The following is an 18,819-nucleotide window of genomic DNA, read 5'->3' on the forward strand; positions in this document are numbered from 1 at the left end:
TCCGTGTTCGGATCTCTCGCCCCCACGTCCTTCGATTTCAACGCTATCCTACCCTCGTAGGCTGTGTAGACAATATCGACCTTTACGGAGCCCCCAATCCCTCAGCCACGTTAGTCTATCAGCTCTGCAGCCTCTCTTACCTCGCCGCGAACGCGCCTCACCACCCACTCCCATTTGCGCCAGCGGTTCTTTGTTCCCGTCAGTTGCAATCGCGCAGCGTTCTCCTTCTATTTTCTCTCTGCCCTCTAGAAGTTTCCTTGTGATTTGCTATTGAACTCTTATTCTAGGTCCAGTCGGTCCCCGAAAGTAGCCCAGGCAACTTTAGCTCTAGACCAGCCGCAGCTAGATTATACAAGGCAATTCCCACGGTTCCCACGCGTCGAGACAGCGTCGTGCTCTCGTCCCTTTGCTGACCGTGTGAACTAACTCGAGACGACATCTAACGGTACATTGGGTCCGAGGGACAAGCAAGGGCTAGTTTGCCAGCACTAACCCATAAACCCAATGAACTAACGGGTCGACTCACCAATGCCCGCCAGTGTACGAAGGGCGAAGACTTACAGATTATTGGAGTGACTGGCGGGGCAGATGGGGTCGCTCCCCCCCCAGCCCCAGCCCTCCCCTTTTGCTTCTATTCGAAAGAGAAGATCGCGCTGGATATCCCCAAGGGGTCTGACGACACATGGGACAACACAACGGATCACATATTGCGCAGTTCTGGTACTTCTACACCCTTACTCTCTCATTTTTTCTTTGAAAAATTCGCTCTCGTCCTGTTGTTGTCGCCCGCACGTTCAGCCTACCCCCGACTAAACTTAAGGACACGCGCTGATAAGCTGAATGGTACAACTACATCACTCTGAGAATGGCACTCTGGGACATTGCTATGGCAGTGACGCTACAAAAAAGGGACAGTACGAAGTGAGTATGATGCGGGTAGCCTAGGAGGGTTTTGCAATGCGACGCGCGCGTGTTCGACTGTAAAAGCAAACAAATAAAAGTAGTAGTACGACGATGATTATTGTCTGATGACTTAAGACGTTCCTCTTGGATGTCACCAATTACTTTTAAATCTTTAATGTAATGTATTGTTTCGATAAGCTGTGTAGGACACAAGGTACCGTTGAATTTGTCAATTATGTTATTTACGACTTAGCGATTAGATATGGAATACAGGAATTAAGTACACAGAAAAACGCAATGAGATAATCGTCTTCACATTGCTTCTGTGCAAGCTCTTACAATACATGTACATGCGAACAAACAATATACACATATGTATCTAACCAGATCTACGGGTTACTTACTACCTAAAAATATCTGAATTGTGATTCAATGTTCTTTCACTAGTTCGTGCCACCCTATCCAGAACGGGTCGATGAAAGCTTTAAATTTCCCACACACCGACCACTCTCTCTGTCCAGGTCTGATCGGTGGTCGAGAGTGGCCTAGTATTAACTGAGAGCCTGTTCGTAGACACCAGACTGTGAGTCGCAGGCCAGAAGATCGAACCGATTACTGTATGTACGGCAGCATTGATCACGTGAGAGAGAAAAAGATCACTGCGACTGAGAGTGATTAAGCGGATCAGCGAACTAAGCGGAGAGAGTGCAGCAAATAAAGGGCGACGATAGTGATATAGGCTTGGCCAACTTGGGTTAGCCAAATTTAACTTAGTTTTAACCTAAAGTTTACGCTAGTGTTTAAGCAGCGTCTTGGCATAGGCGCACACAGACAAGAGTGTAGAGCGACACGCTTAGCGAGCGCACTAGTACACCAACAACAGGACGATAGACCAGTTTCAATACGTGATTCGCCCTCACCCTCGGTAATTTCCTCCTTTCCCTCAGAGTGCTGGCGCGCGCTCCGCCTCGCACACTTCACGAAGTGCGCCGAACGCCTGCTGTTCTAAGCGGATGGCTCGCTCGACGAGGTTAAGATGACCGGCGCAAGCCAGCACGTGTCACTCTTCGCGAGGACTGCGCACGTGACGAGCTCGTCTGGAGGCAAAAGTACGAACCGAAGGACTTCTACTAAACGAACTGACAGAGCTAGGCAGATCCACGCAGCCGGTACTATCTGTCGACATCACCAATTTCAGTTGGCGACGACGGCGCGACGCTCGTGTGTCGCGACACGATTCGTTTACGCGTGCGGGACGCTGAAGGCTGAAGGTCGTGAAACACGTGGACCGGTCACATATCTGGATTGAACATTGGTGGACAGCATTACAAAGCGACTGTTGTTTTTGTCAGTTGCGTTTAGGTTGCGTACAGGCGCACTTTGCTCAATTCCGCCACGTTCTGATCTGTTGCGTACTTAATCAGTTTTAGTGTTGGTTGTAAAAACAGTGATGGTTATGATATCTGCTGGTCTAACTTTGCTGTTTGTTATCACGGTAGCAAAGGCTCATTTCGTTGTGACGAAAAGGAGAATCTACGGAAAACGTTTCGTCGGACTCAGTCATTTGCGTACTTAGGACTCGATAGTGTTTGTGTATAGAACAAATAAACCTCGTGCTCATTGCTGTTGTTCTCGTGGAGAAGGTGATTTCGCAAGAACATGAACAGGTGGTAATACAGCGTACTGGGAACGGTCACCGAAAAAGGTTTAATGAGTGACAGTGTTAAGCAGTATTATCGTTAAATCTAAAAACCGTAAAATTCGAAATGTTTTCTTCGAGCCCATATTATGCGCCCACAGGCCAGCAGACAATGGGTATGATGACTCCAGTGCATCCAATGGGTGTCATGGGTGTAGTGGCGCCTCCAACTGCGACGATCTTGCCATCCGCGGGGGCAACCCCACCAGGGCCCAAGGAAGGCCCCAAGAAACGCAAGCGGGGGGTAAGCTTTTTTAAATGTATATAGGAAGCCTAATAAGCACAGTGGTTGCCTTTAGAACACATATTTGCACATGCGTTTGTATGAACTAGATTACGTGTGGACACTGAGCATTGGCGGAATTTTTGCTTGGGGAGCATATGCTTTGGGTATCAACACACAATATTGCTATAATGCAAATGATATATATTAGAACAAATTTTGAAAAAAAAACAGATGTATGAACTGTATATTCAATATTTAACAGCTTTAAATCAAGTCTACTGCAGGTACTTTTTCTACAAGCATGCGCACACTGCATGTAGTAAGTAAGTATCACAATACTTTTAGTCTAACAATGTAGACCCATCACGGTTTCATTTCGTAATCTTATAGGCGATCGAGAAGAAACGCCGGGACCGCATCAACAACTGCCTCAACGAACTCCGCCGTCTGGTGCCCGCAGCTTTTGAGAAGCAAGCTTCGGCCAAACTCGAAAAGGCCGAAATTCTCCAGATGACTGTCGAGCATCTCCGAGGACTCGAAGCCAAAGGACTTGGTGCACTTGCAAATGATCCTCAGAAATTTGCCATGGACTACCATCGTGTCGGCTTCAGGGAATGCGCCTCAGAGGTTGCCCGTTACCTCGTTGCCGTCGAAGGTATGGATCTTCAGGACCCTCTACGACTTCGACTGTTGTCACATCTGCAGTGTTACGGTAACCAGCGAGAGAATGCACCGTTGCCGAGTTTAACATCGACACCGACGCCATCGACAATAAAGAATCCGCCAAGTCCTAACGCAACTTGGAACCCCCCGGAATCACCAAGTCTTCCACCTCACCCGGGATGCGGACCACAACCTGGTGACATGGGTGCCTATGCGCCATATTCGTCGCCTACGCCGACGTCGCGTTTTCTTGCGTCTTCACCTCCGCAAGCGTCTCCGACAGGGGGCGCCACTATGGGCCAGATGATGCATCCGATGACGGCGCCTAGCCATCACCCATACTTTATTCCGCCCTGTTCCGCCACCTCTGAAGTAAAACCCTACCGTCCATGGGGAAGTGAAGTCGCGTATTAAACTGTCTCAGCAGCCTCGAAAGCTTCGTCTGCTAGGTTTCAAGAAAACATTATATAGATTCGAGGCTTGTCAGTAGTGGATAATGTGGATGGACACGCCAAGCATGTTCCCAGAGGCATTGTTGTCGAAGGTCCTGCCGCGATAATCCTGCTATCGCTTAGGGGCTTCGTGTTGAAACTGACTCATCTATGGTGATGAGAACATTGTGACGATCTATGCTTTATCGTGAGAAGACTTGTGTCTGCATTTTGTATATAGTATATACTATGTAGATGAGTAGATTACATGTGAATTGAATGAAGATATAGCATTTACCGCTACTTGAGACGGGCTCAAGAAATCTAGCTTCTTCGAACTAGCCATTGAAGAAAATAATTCTACCTACTTTTTCGGTCGGTATTATAGCTGTGCAGTAACTATTATGCTAGAGACAATGGCAACTATACACTTTCGGTATCTTCTCTAAAATTCAGTTTATTTTCCCATAATACTTCAAATGTTTTCCTATCGCATTAGATGTCCACGTCAACCCACAACTTACTCGCATGCGTCATTAGCAGACCAATAAGTGCTACAAACCCCGTAATTTTGCATTGCTTTTTCATATTCCTACAGAGAAAGCCTTGATATTTGATTGGAACTTATATTGTTACGCGTATTTCTTGATACAATGGCTGATATTTATTATTGAGAGGAATTCTGTCCGTTTATGCGAATTTCTTTCTTTAATATAGCAGATGTCTTTTGTGTCGCACTGCTAAAGGGAAAAACTAAAAAAAAAAAACAAACTGTGACGCCAATGGCGCTCCACACTAGACAGTATTGCATTGCTAATCAACGAGTTGCTAGAGTGCATGGTTTTATTACCGATGTGCGCCATTGTGGGAGCGCTCCCCTTGATATTAGAGATGTAGCAAGCTAATAAGTCAATGTCTGACCATTAAAATTAGTGAAGTTAAATATTGAAAATTAAATACTTATTTAACTTGCTCAACCGCACGGCAAGGCTGGATGGCTTTGGCTATGAGAGATTGCGCAATCAATTCAGCAACACCCACCCTTAGTCAGTGCACTGTGATATTTAACTTATAGCTCAAATGGATTTATTTACATATGGATACTTTTTGAAGCGATGTACGTATACACACACGAATAGATTAAGTAAGCGAAACAAATATATTTTTCTACATATTTATATGTGTGTATATTTTGTACATTACAAATTATAAATAAATATATAGTATATTTCAGCTTTAGTAATAATTTTTCTACGGTGCTTATTAGGAAATACTGTGGTAGGTTGGATGCGGAAATTTTTACGCGCTAGATGTTTTCTAAACAGAGCTAAATAATAATGTGTTATTAATTAATTAAATGAGTTAGCCTAGGTTGCGTATGATGGTAAACATGTAAGCCAGCATACTTATTTAGGGACTTATGAATTTTTAAGACCCAGCTTTTACATTAGAGGCATCCAACGTCAAAGCGAAAACACTTGACGTAGATCAACTACTTAAACGGCTTCTTGTACTTTGTGACATGTGGCATTTGTTAGAGGTTCTATCAAACATTTTGTGTCATATACTAGATTTACACTGAGAATTTTACTTGGATAGATTTAATTTTAGACAGGCACTATAATCTATTCTGGTTGTGAAATTTTTGACTGCAACATTATAAACCTGGATAAGTGTGCTTCAACATAGACGTTTAGCGTTAAAGAAAAAAAAATTAAAGCACGTCTAATTGTAGACAAAATATTCCAAACCTCTTCCCTCAAATTTTCAGTCAGCCGGCTTTTCGATTCACTGTCCTTACATCCTACAGTAAAGTCATTGGCTCCTATCGAATAGAGCATAATTTTTCACAGAAAAGTAGCTATAGAGATACTGCATACAAAAGCACCGCTGCTTAGTCCACTGTCACACACAGTTTCAGGAAGCCTTTGACGGCTTGCCGTTTCGGCGGATTTTCACAAAGCAAAAGCCTAAACTAGGCATCAGAAACAAATATCTAGTATACAGATGCATCATTTGGCTATAGGTTTATGCAGAAATATTGTCCGCTGCCCATCCATAACCAGGAATGTACTAATTAATAAGATGAAAATTAAGCGAAGGTTGAATTTGAACGCTGCGCAACTGCTTTCAAGTCTGGTCTAGCTTTGGACACGAAGTCCTGACACATAGACCAAGATGGACAGTCCCGATGGTACGGTCATGTTTGTCGGAAATTAAACACTTTTTCGGTCAGTCTAGCCATGTAGATAGAAGGTTTCCGAAAAGCGTTGACTCTGAGCTTGAATAGGGAACACACAGCTTTAGTAGTTGATACAAAAGATTTCATTAAAATCATTAGAAATGTTGTACGGGGATTTATACAGTTAGGTTACATTAAATGGACCTCTTTTTGGCGTTGAAGAAAATTTAACATCGAAAGATTACTAGCCGGTTATGTCTATATAGGGCTATGCGTTCAAATTCGGAGAAACTGCGTCTGTTACGTGCGCAGTAACGGCCATGCATTCATTGGCTACTTCTAGTACCAGACGAAAGTCAGTTTTTTCCGACACAGCTTCGTCATAGCGATCAACAAAGCGTCGATTTCGAAGTTTGAGCGAAGATCGGCTATACCCAGTCTCTTCACGTTGGTCATTAACGGTCCACGTTATTGCCAATTTTTATGTGGCCTCTGAAAAATCCGAGAAAGGGCTCTATTAATCAAACTGAAAAACCCTTAAACCTGGAGAGATGAAAATCTATAAGAACGGCTCAAAAAGTTATTTTTAATACGTCCAGATGCAGAAACAACGGCCTTCGAGAAAACATTGGTATCTATTGCCGATTAGGTCGTTCAACTAACTTCAACGATTAGTCTTAGTGAATTTGTGGACTTTTTGGCTACTTTTTCCTTTTACATTTTAGGGACTCTAGAAATCATCTTGACATTTAATTCCGCTGGAGTCCCTCGTACACAGCGCATTTGAGCGACACTTTACCGAGTTAATACCTGTTAATATTACTTGACGAGCGATTACTCATAATCGCTATTTATGGGCTAAAAAATATTTTGAAAATTACTAGTCTCAGGTCCCAAATAGAAGCTCTAATCGAAGTGAATAGATGTTCATAATTACCAGGAATGACACTTCTGGCACATAAAAGGTTCCACTTGAAAATAAATTACGAAAAATTTTATGTTTATATGAGCCACTCTCTATCCAACCCTGGTACTCGCTAAATGAGTTACCAATTAATGCTAGCCTAAAGGCAACTACATATACAAATAAATTATTGCAAAAGTTAACCGACAATTAAAGCTTTGAATGAACGCTTTGTCACAGTATAACTCTAGAAACTGTGTTGACACACCGCTGTTTTTTGCAGTAACCCGTAGCCAGTACTAAAATAGATATTAAGCAGAACCATTGCGTTACTTCTGACGATCCGTCAAGATGTGAGATACCTTGAAGAACTATTCCTCTAAAAACTTTCTTAACCTCTACCAATAGTCCCCGGCGTTTTGAAAAAACGCGCCAAACCCATTTCCTCAAACACTCGCAGCCGCGTCACACGTAAAATCGACTCATCAGTACTCAAGAGCTATTCTAAGCTCATTCATTTCTAACACAATATTCGTACTGCGTTCAAAACGTTATTATCTGTGTTAAAATTTTTAAGTTTTGCGTTCCAGTTTCTCTTCTGCAGCACGCACGTTCGCAGATCGTCCGTGGCAGCTTGCAGATATGGTCTGGGGGCATGAACTGTTCTATCTGAAAATCTAACGCGCTTGTCGTCAGCAGAGATAGGTACCGGTAAGACAATTGCGTTTCATGCATTGTATGCTCATTAATGTAAGAGCTTAAATGATGCATTTACACTTGTATTGGGAGCCTATCTTCGCCTCTATAATGGAAAGCACAACTAGTTTCGTATATTTCTTAGCTGACGTCGTCGTAATCATTCATTTTTCATCTCCACCCTTGGCAGTCAGATGAGCTACGTTGATGACGGGGTATAGCTTACCGCTCCGAGGTACCCTAAAAATAGTGATCATCCTACCGTATGTTATCCTATTTGTTCTTCTTTTTTTACTTAGTTCGAGGTTTTTTAAACACGCAACGGCGGATATGGCGTTTGAAATTCAAATAAATAGAAAGAGCGGAACGAGAGACGGTGCTTGAATGTAAACCGGGAACGAAAATTCTGAGAACCACTCACCGAAAGACAAGACACATCCTCATTTAACACAACCGAAATTCTGTCAGATCTTACCTATGAGTTTCTTAGTAAAGCGCTCATTCTGCGGTTCCACCTATTCATTATGTCCAACTGACGATGTCGTATATTGGAAACCATACTGACATCTGCAGCCGAACCGTTGACACACTTCACTTGCTAAAGTAAAGTTCAAATAAGTATACTGTAAACGGAAAAATCAAAAATCACCCAAGCCTCAAGTATATTTAAGTTGGACACTAGTGTCAGGGAGTAAGTAAACCCCTTTGTTACAAATCAGCAGTCATTCCGAAAATATTCACAGTGAGCTGCGACATACAACAACATTAATTGCTCTGTTATTCTCTAACAATGTAAAGTGAATCGTAAACAAAATATATAAATGCCAAACGAACAGAGGTTGACCTAGTTTGTAACCTAGTTCAGTAAATACTACCTGCATTCTATTATACTTTAACAGGCAAGTCTGTGTCATGTTTACGAAGCAGAACATTTTTATTTTCATCAATAAGCTGTTCATCTACTGTCCAATAGTGCGGTAGAATGAATTAGGTGGCAGTCGGACACTCGTCTAACAAAAATCGTGTTCAATATTTTTTTAGTGGTTCTGACCTACGAGCCTAAATTAAATAACGGCTATTTTTTTGTTTGAATTTGACGACTTAGAGGTCGTTGAATTACCACAGCACTGATTTTACAGCAGTGACTGCACGATTTAATCCGATTCAAACATACTAAAGATGGCCCATGTCAATCCCCCGAGGTAAGTAACTAGTTAATTATTTTAAAGTTGCCTCGATTGGATACAAATTGTGTTGCTGGAAGAGGCTATTCTAATGCTCTGGTAATCGTCGTGGACCAGAAACCACTGCTGTTTTTTTTATCAGCAAATGTTGATTTTGTGAGAAAATAACAAGCAGATATATCTATCACCGAAAAGCACTCACCAAAGGACGATAAGTGTACCCAAATCACAATAACGCGTCAGGACCGACTGATAGCCACTACGGTGCTCACTCCCGAGTTTCAACCCCAATAGGTATCTCAAGGGGGTATTCAGAATAGATCGAAATGTTGCCTTTTATTTTCGATGTGATACGCACAGAGATTAAAGATTAATATTGGGCCCACTCGCAGTCATTTACCCGCGTCTCGGCAGTTCCCCGGTTTAAAGTGTCCTAACTCTTGCCAAGCAGCCTTTTAGGGGCTATGTTACCGTCATCGTGCGTTTTGGCCTCAACTATTTCTCGACGGGTTGATATTCGTAAGCAGGGCTAAGATCTCAACGTTAAGTCTGGCCTCTAAATGAAGATGATCGCCTTCTAATCGCTGCTGAATTGCCCTAAGTAGTGCGTTCTGGAAATGCTCATTAAAACCACACCACTTGACGCGGAAATACAGAGTAGTGTCTGGATAACCCATTTGCACGCGGTAAAGGTGCCACCCCAATTCCTCACGGGCTTCCACATCTCTAGTTCTAACGATGTACGGTAAATTTTTATAGATCGGGTGGGTTTTTATGCGAATCTCTCTGGGCAGACCCTTATACCATGACCAGGTGGGTATAACATACGCAACGCCGGATTTAAAAGTTAGTGGGGTATAGGTTTCGAATTGCACCTCTGCTTGGCAGTGTTCTGTTACCAGTTCAATCTGAATCGAGTTCACGAAGTCGTTGAACATCACTAGTGTTGCCATAGTGTGGCTTAACATCTCGGGGCCAGTTTCTCTCAGAACTCTGCCTAGGCGTGCGAGATACCAGTTGACTGCAACCCGTGCTGCTCGATTTTCTCGAGCTATCCATGCTAAATAATCGTAGACTGCATAAAAGTACAGCTCAAACGAATCAACAGGCTGGATTAGATGTCGGTCGGCCATTTGGATTTGTCTAGGTGAACGAAACTGGTTGAGTCTGTTGCAAACGTAACCGCCCTTCAGGCGTCGATGATGCCGTCGAATACGATATCGCTTATGGCCTATTGGATCTTCATTCAAATCCTGCTTGTCAGACGGTTGCGCGGCCTTTTGGTAGCGTTAGGACATTTCGCCGGCAACGGACCCATTGTTTTACGACGGGCGAAACTTACACCTGTTTTAGTGACCTTGCTACACTGCACTTCACTGATTATTAGCAATTATTAATAATTAATTAATGTTAAATTATTAACTAGGTGTTGCTGTTTTTCCTGTTAGTATTAGCGGAGTCGTAAAATCACCCTCGGGCCTGGCCCTTTTATGAGTGATAGCTGACTGGTCGATTCCATTCGATTCTAGCTCGTTTCCTCACGGCATAAACCATATGAGCATGACAAATAGACAGATGGTAAAGATAATCATAGGTTACCTTAAGGAACAGAATGCGTTACTTGGCATTAGTTACCGCGGGATCAGGTCCACTTATACGGATTTAATCAGCATTGCATTATTCGGGTCCAGCTGTATGCGTTAATGTATTTTTTTTTTCGCTTTTCCAAAAAATAAGAATGGAAGAATTATATATTTGCTTGCATAATGTATAGGTTAAACAGCTGGAGTTCTGTGTGTTTGCGATAGTGGAAAGGTGAATGGACTTCCAGGTTCAATTTGCACATGGAATTCCCAACGACCTTTTTGAAATGACTCATGTATCAACTCCATATAGGATTACGGCCAAGCAGTGTGAGAATTGTTAAATCCCCTATCTACAATATAGTCGTTGTTAAATAATAAATGTTAAATGTCGTTCGGTGGATAACAGACCTTTAGGGAGGGCATTGACGTTGAGGTCTAGAAAAAAAACAGTTTGCCTGTTCGATATATAATCATCGTTGCAGTGCAGCTATCATTTAATATTTTTCAATAAAGCCCTTGTCGGAATACTGGACAGAAGTGTTCCGTAGATTTTCATATCTGAATATTTCAAACGGATCCTTGGTTCGTCCGTATGCTCGCAAGATAACGGTCGATTTTCGATCAACTGCACAAGGTCCAGCCATGCAGCTAACAGTCTAGTCAATGCAAAATGAAAAATGCCGCCTAGACCTTTTTATTATATTCTACGGCGACTCCAAACCTATCCAACGTTGGAGCAGCCCTCGATTGCTGTATGCTGGATTGCATTAGTTGGTGGGTTGCTATTAGCAGTAGCATTATTCCTAGAGACGGGAACCTCGAGTTTTCGCCGAATGGTTACTAGAACATAACGTAGAACAAATATTATGCGTAGACCTAGTGTCTAAACAAAATTTTATATAATTTCTAAGTCATCTATTGGAGGTTATTGATAGCCAATAGTATATATTATTTTGCACATGTGTAGTAAAGAAACACTATGTAGATTTTTTTAAATAATTTCCTAACTCTCACTGTACACACCCAACTTTCCGTAGATATACCACCACAGATTGTTCAACTCGTTCTGCGCTCGTCGATAATATACTATGAAATGTATTTAAAATTATTAAGATCAATTTGGCAAATATATTCATATTTAAAGAAACTTCCTAGAATATTTCCCGGGTAATCTATTCTAAAACTTGGTCTTGATTTGTGGATAAATTAATTTTATAGGTTATTATATTGATTCATTTCCTGACTTATTATTACATTGTCCGCGCTGTTTCAAATTTGGCGCCTATCTATTTCGACCGCTTACTACTTACACCATCGGTTAGGTGTTGTTTTGGCTAAATCCTTCCGGTGCTAAACCATGCAACGGTAATAGACTGTAAGGGTAAGGGTACCTAGTGAAGTTAGTACACGTGGTGACCTAGGTTCGAATCCTGGCGTGGTCACAACTCGTTTTTTGCCGGAAACAATCAACTGCCGGAACTAAAAGATATCACCTACGTACATACCTAACGGGAAGTGACGCGCCAGCAGCGACCACCTTCATAAACGTTTGCTTGAAGCATCGGCATCGGTAAACATTGTCATTTACAAATGGGTTGTTCGGTTAAGTTCCATAGATTCATACAAGGTTGGATTCCCGGATCAAAATTGCTAATTGCGAGATCCGAAAAGACACTAAGGCCGTATAAGATGCGCAGATTTTTTTTCGGCCCCCTATTCCTATGCGTCATAGTTGCGTTACTTGCTTTGGTTATGTTGTGATTATTCAGAATACAACAGGATGTTTTATTCCCAGAGCAATGATCGACTTTGCTATAAGTGCAATTCGCTTCGGATGGTATACTTAAAACTGGGTATTAATCATGCGTCTGCAATTTTTTAAGACCGAATTTTCCCGATTATGAAGAGTCAACGTTAATTTTAAACACTCTGTCACTAGCGTTGTTACGGAATCATTGTTAGAACATATATATGTGTATGTATATATATGTATATATGTTCAGCCTCTATGTTTCGAGTTTTACGTACGGTATCGCCGTTAGGCATTCCATCAGACAGCTAGCTCCGAACATGAGATGAAATATGTCTTTTTTAGGGTTTAAACTTAGACCCACAATGTGTCCTAAAAATTAGCAGGCAAATGCGTCATTCAGGAAGCTATCATGGGGACACATGCGCTCGGTCTGATCAGAATTTTTTGTCCTCTAGCTATTTTTTCCAATATTGCAATGCGCCAGCGATTGCGCTCGGGAGTTCGAAAGGCCTTCAGCTGCTTACATAAGAGCGAAGCTCAAAACAGGATTTTGGCCAAAAATAAAAAAACCTTCAATAGTGATTGCCCATACCCAAGTTATAGGCAAATACACTTTGCTTCAGAAGTCGCGAATACTAGCTCTGCGTGAATGGCGTACAGAATGTATGACACACCTCTATTTCTTGTGAATTAGTATATTCTATTTGGTGCCATTCTGCTGTGCGACACACCCCTTGTGTAAATAAAGGTGTTATCGACTTTGATTCAATATAGTGAAACTTACTTATTTCAAATGAGCTCAGCAATTACCTGCTAAAGGCTGCCTCTGTGTAGTTCAAGCTAAAGATGCAACAAAAACCTTCTCGTACGATAATAGCAATTCAAATTACTGGGTAGATAAATAAAATTAAAGAGGTAGAAGATCTGTTAACTCAACGAGGCCCGTTGCCAAAGTCTGGGGATACAAAGAAGAGGCGCCGATGAAACCCCAAATACATACCACACCCCTGGATAGTCCCTGGCTTGAGCATAGGTATTCTACATTAATGTACAACTTTTAACGCACTGCGCAAAAAAAAGGGACGCTGTCAATGACCTGTGACGGATGCGGATTGCAGCAATTTCTGAACAGATCAGACTATCGAGTAATATTTTATTTCGATCATACCATATAACAATGTGAAGCACGTCAATATTCTGACCATCCATTATTGGAAGTGTCGAAAAATTAGCTTTTGTGCATCGCCAGCACAGCTGATCTTATAGAAGCCATTTAGCAAGTTCATTTGGCGAACCCAGTCGCCCTCGCTGATCTGGGGTCTTTTGGCGGTTAATCATACACTTTTAAAAGATACCATTCAAGTTGCTTTAGATTTGCTCATGTTGTGCTAGAAATAATATTACCAGCCGCTGTGATGGTCCGCTACTGTCTTATTTCCATTTTATAGTTTCGCCATCGTGTCTGGGTTTGAACCCAATCAATACCAAATCTGCCAGTATGCATACACTTCGCCCCTGGGGTGGACATGCTTCACCTGATGTACTCCTGGCCTTCCTTCCAGTCGTTTCGATTAAGTAATGCTTGTGAAAGTTTTACTTGTTCTCTCCAAGTACTTGTAGGTATCTAGACACTTCTAGAAACAGTCCTTCGTTAATTATGCTTTTCTCTAAAAACAAAAAGTTCTTAGAGGTTATCAGTTGGACTTCTGTTTACTTTAGTTGTAAGTATCTTTCCGTAAGTTAAAAAATTTGTTTGACGGTAACCTTGCGCTAATTGAGATTACGCTTAATATGAGGCTTAATGCTGTAGAAAATTGATGCGTATTACACATACACAAATAGAGCGCAAGTAAAAAATACCAAACGTCAGCAGTAGACAGGTTACTGGCAAGATAACCCTCATATTCGGGCCACTTAGATACAAAATTCATTAGAATGAGGCTGTTCTCATCTGAAGAAATTTTAATATCGGTGAGTTTTAGTTTTTTTTAACACGAGGATGAAAAATAGAAGATATGTATTAATTTCTTATGCTTCAAAGGACTCTCAACGCTCCTACGTGTCGTGACTAATGTTGAGCTCCTCAACTCTCCTTTGATATATAATGTTTTTACTTTAACAGCAAATAAGGCGTGGCTTAAAGATAGTGAGACGGATGCATGTTTTTACACTGCTTAGCACTTTCAACCCAGTGGTAGCAGCGCATTTTCTATTTTTTTTTACTTTCCATTGGGCGCGCGTACACTGGCCCTGCGACGTACGCCAAGCCTTCTAACTTCCTCGTTTTGCTTATACTTATTGTGTCTAGATGAATTTTTTTAGTCTTTCTTCTATTTGGTCACAAAAAACTTCACGAACTGTCTGGCCACTCTAACACCTTTCGACCACCGCTAGAAGCAGCCTTCCGGTTGTTTGTCCTTCTCGCGTAGGTTCAAATAGCGCACCACCCAATGCACTCAAAATTTCTCAAATTCTTGCCAACCCACAAAAGCGTTTCAGGCACTGGCGCGAGCTACACCGTTAATGTATGCCCCATTCACATAATGAACTGAGAGGCTGGAAAGTGCGGATGCACAGACGAGGCGAAAATACAGCTCAAAGTAACCGAGGAAGAGTCTCGAGGAGGACTACAACGTCAATTTTATGTCCTTGCGCTCGCGATAACATTATTGTCAAGAGCCAGAACTATCACGACAATGGACGTTACCATGCAAGTCTCTACTGCGAAGTTCGAACAGAGACGCGGTAAGGGCTTATGAAATTCCCTGAGAGAGCACAAACCAGGCCGCCATGGGGCCTGTCATGCGGTGAAAATGTTGCGGTTGAAGTACCAGTTCCGATAAAGATCTAACGCTTGTGCGTCGCGGTGATGATGAAGGCACCGTAGAAAGGACTGCCTACGCAAACACGCACCATGCATATTTGCTTTAAAGAAAAGAGAAGAGGAAAAACATAAAAGAAGGGAGAGACTCATAAAAAGAAGATATATTTAAGAAAAGGCCGCCCCTTGTTTTAGTGTATCCGCCATGACAAAGTCTGACGGAATGCGTCGAGTTGCGAGGCCACGAGTCGCGCGTCAAGCCCAAGTCGACTGAGGCAAAAGCTTTGTCGTGATCTTGCTGTTGTTCCTGTGTTCGCAGCGATAACGCGTGAAGGTTCAAAGGTAGTGGGCGGCAAACGATATATTTTTTATATTTGACGTGTGATGGAGGTTTCGATAGTTGATGCTTCAAAAAAAGTGGTGTGCCCATGGAAATTGTACGATACTGTAAAATTCTAAATGCGACATAATGGTACGGCCAAGCGATGATCATGTAATGTCGTACTTTGAAGGGGCGTCGCTGATTGTATCTGGAAGGGGCAATAGTGTGAAGGCTAAGAAAAGAAAAAGGTAGTTTTGGCTCACGAAAAGTCGGAGTAGTTCAACGGGGCGCGTCCGGTGAAGAAGACACATGAAACCTGTCTAGAATGTGTATGAGAACGGTACATTTGTATACAAAAACTTTGTGGCGAGGATAAGAGAGAAAAACCGAGGTTATCAGTTGAAGGCTGGCGAAGATATTAAGCTTAAAGAGATGAATGCAGATCACGACCAAGGTCAACTCGGTTTGCATTATTTTCCATGAAGCATCTGCAGCATAGTGACTATACGCCGTGTTCATTTGACGTAAAGAAAATGGGACCTTAACGACGAAATAAGTGCTCGAACGCGTAAGGAACTTTCCATGAAAACCTATCACCTGTGTGAAGGTAATGTACAATTTAAACTCCGGTACAGTTTTTTTTTTTAACTATACTAACGTCACGCGTTCACTTAGGTACGATTTTAATAGCACTGCCTAAAACGACAAACGGTCTACAATGCGTAATCAGAGAGGCAATCAAAAAGACAAACAGATTTGTTCTAATGTTCAGCTAACTATGAATCGACGTTCATCTCATTAATTGTAACAAAGAGGCGTCACACCTCTAATCGAGCCGAACGCTGAGAACGATCAAACGTTAATGGGTAATACTGTTTCGCAGTATTAACTCAAACCGATTTAGCCTTTTGCACGAATTTCGCAAAGTACTGTTGAAACATAGATAAAAATCGAGAAAATTACAGATTTAAGCACTTTGACACCAAGCCCTTTCGCTTCGACGTACCGCACACACGTACACTTCCTCTAACCCATTATGGGATTTAGTGCCTAGCTTCAATGCAAGCAGACAAGTTCGAGCATTGAGAACGTGGTTACGCAGGCAGACCCTTTAGCCTACAGATGATGGTTTTGCTGCACTGATACCCCATCGTCCATTCCTTTTTTCCCACATTCACACTATTCCTGATTTTTCTCAGGATGCCGGCACTCATTGGTGTTAATGAACGCTTCTGGATCGGCATTACAGATCTACTTCTAGAATGCCACCGACTGCTCATCATCTTCTCAGCCAAGACCTCTTTGTGAAGACAGCTGCAGGAGCTGGCCGTGCTTCGTGGCTGCCCATTTGTCCGTAGACAGTCCCACGTCCCACGCGGCTGCTGTATGCTTTTAGTCTGGTACTCATCCTTGGTAGAGGAATATGCACTGGGAAACCTCACTGAGGTAACTCTGCGCAATAAACAAACACAAGGACGCGAGCGAGCGAGCGAGAGAGGAAGTGAAAAAGTTAAAATGCGCGATGGCCATGTTGGTATTGTCACCAGATAACTACAGTTAACTATCGTTCACGGGTTCCGTTGTAAAAATGCATTTAAAATCTCGAAGTAGATGGAAACGTCGATTAATGGCCTAGTCAAAATGATCGTAGAGGAATGGTTCTGACAGGTCACTAATAGAATGAAATTCGTGATGTTGATGATCTCAAGTCAAAATCAGCCTATTGATTGCACGGTCGCAGATAACGTACGTATACTCAGTGTCTTGTAATTTATCGAAGAGAACCAATTACCTAGAATTGTTGGGATTCTTGACAAAATGAATCATCGTGTATAGATATATTGTATATAGACCTCAATTGCACACACAAAAACCGACATATCCATTCTACTTTTTTTTTTTGCAAAAAAGCATAAAAGGACTCCTCCTAGGGTTACATGTAAACGGCGGATAGATGACTTTCTTGAGCAACGATTTTGACAGCAACTCAGTATTTGCGAGGTATATAAAAGTGAGAGCTGTTCAGTTTTTCTCTTTGCCATTCGATACTTCCTGCCTTGGCAGTACCTGGCTGTTTTCTAGCGGGGCTAATATTCGGTTAGTTTTGCCTTGGAAAACGAGAGAACCTGCAGCCTTGATAATAGCGTAACTGGTAATTAATGAGATAGCCGAAGTAAAGTAACACAGGGACGCATGCGAAGCGAATGTATGAACAAAGAGAATCAAAAGAAACAGGGCATATGCTCCAAAGACAACGAAGTGACTAGAACACTTAAATGGAGCATCTAAATAACAGAGATTACTATAAAAAAGCAAATCAAGGTAAAGAAATCACTGAAACAATAAAATTGTATAACTGAAATTGGGTACCACGGGAATTGTAGCAAGTTACTAAATGGTTAGAACAATGTAGTAAGTTTACTCAGTACAAAATGATTGAAAAGCTGCAACGAAACAGCTGTGCCAGGAAAACAAGGGAGGTTGGCAACGGTCTTACAGGACGGTTGTACTGGACATGAATTCGAGTCAATTAGTCATTCGCGCCCGATTTGGATAATAATATTAACGTTTTTAAACCTATTTTTGTCAATGTGGATATGTCTTCTAATGGTCAGTGTTTTCAGCTCATCTACTTATTTGTTATTGCGGTAGTTTTCGATAGTACCTTCAGTGAACCTCACATTAAATAGATTTTGCAGTCGAAAAAATAAAGATTTATTTGTTTAGGTCGAAAGGTGTTAAATACTCCCAAAGCAATCAGTGTTAAGAAGGTATACCAGGAACTTATTCATCTTTACAATAATTAGCAGTAAATTAGCATGGAGCAAGGTCCAGCATATTACTTCGCACTGCTGTTTAAATAACATTTATTAGGTCTCCCATTCATTTCTTCTTCGTGTCTTCTGAGTGAATATGGATCTAAGGGCTAGTATGTCATCTATTTAGTATTTTTGTAATTATATTTAGTAATACTTTTAAATTTGGGCTTACTACTTTTTCGTTATCTTCATTACGTGCCTGTTCAGATAATAAAAAAAATGTTTTTGGCTGATATTGCTGAAAATGTATGCTGAAACTACTCGAAAAATAATAGTTAAAATCCATGAGTTGTACATACTCACATAACGAAAACATCTTTTCTTTTGTTTGAACAATTCGTAAGGCAAATACAAGTCTACGTACGTAATACGTAATCTAATTCTTTCCAGGCTTATTTCGTTTTTAGTGTCGATGGAACTTCTAGGTATTACGTGATTCCTGGAAATAACTTCTTTCGAGTTTCACGTCTAGTATTGCTATTAAGCATTGCTTCAGAAGTCTGGTTTTCAAAGGGCACATACAAGTACATGATTCATGTAAATTAAGCGTATGCATCAAGGTTGAACCCCCCAGAAATATCCGCTCACTGTTAATAAAGAGACGCGTGTATTTCATCGCAAATATATATA

At 41.6% G+C, this 18,819-nt stretch overlaps 1 protein-coding gene and 1 long non-coding RNA gene across 2 annotated transcripts; both read left to right on the plus strand.

Moving 5' to 3' along the window:
• The first annotated feature begins 1,716 nt into the window (after nt 1-1,716).
• Nucleotides 1,717-5,155, plus strand: LOC111244562 (transcription factor HES-1-B-like). Its single transcript, XM_022791792.2, has 2 exons — nt 1,717-2,846; nt 3,219-5,155. Exons 1-2 carry the CDS (start codon nt 2,670-2,672, stop codon nt 3,903-3,905), a joined length of 864 nt encoding a protein of 287 aa, XP_022647527.1. The 5' UTR covers nt 1,717-2,669; the 3' UTR covers nt 3,906-5,155.
• A 6,514-nt stretch (nt 5,156-11,669) lies between these two features.
• On the plus strand, nt 11,670-17,364 carry LOC147757884 (uncharacterized). Its single transcript, XR_015319902.1, has 3 exons — nt 11,670-12,044; nt 14,719-15,977; nt 16,620-17,364. It is a non-coding gene; the product is annotated as an uncharacterized LOC147757884 (long non-coding RNA).
• The last annotated feature ends 1,455 nt before the right edge of the window (nt 17,365-18,819 follow it).

This window comes from Varroa destructor, unplaced genomic scaffold (assembly GCF_002443255.2).
Source record: "Varroa destructor unplaced genomic scaffold, Vdes_3.0 BEIS01000002.1, whole genome shotgun sequence".
Taxonomy (NCBI): Eukaryota; Metazoa; Arthropoda; class Arachnida; order Mesostigmata; family Varroidae; genus Varroa; species Varroa destructor.

Excerpts from the sequence above, each read along its gene's own strand:
- LOC111244562 (XM_022791792.2), top strand. The coding sequence starts at position 2,670 with ATGTTTTCTTCGAGCCCATATTATGCGCCCACAGGCCAGCAGACAATG. Across the intron at positions 2,847-3,218 it reads CCAAGAAACGCAAGCGGGGG|GCGATCGAGAAGAAACGCCG; the intron begins GTAAGCTTTTTT and ends GTAATCTTATAG.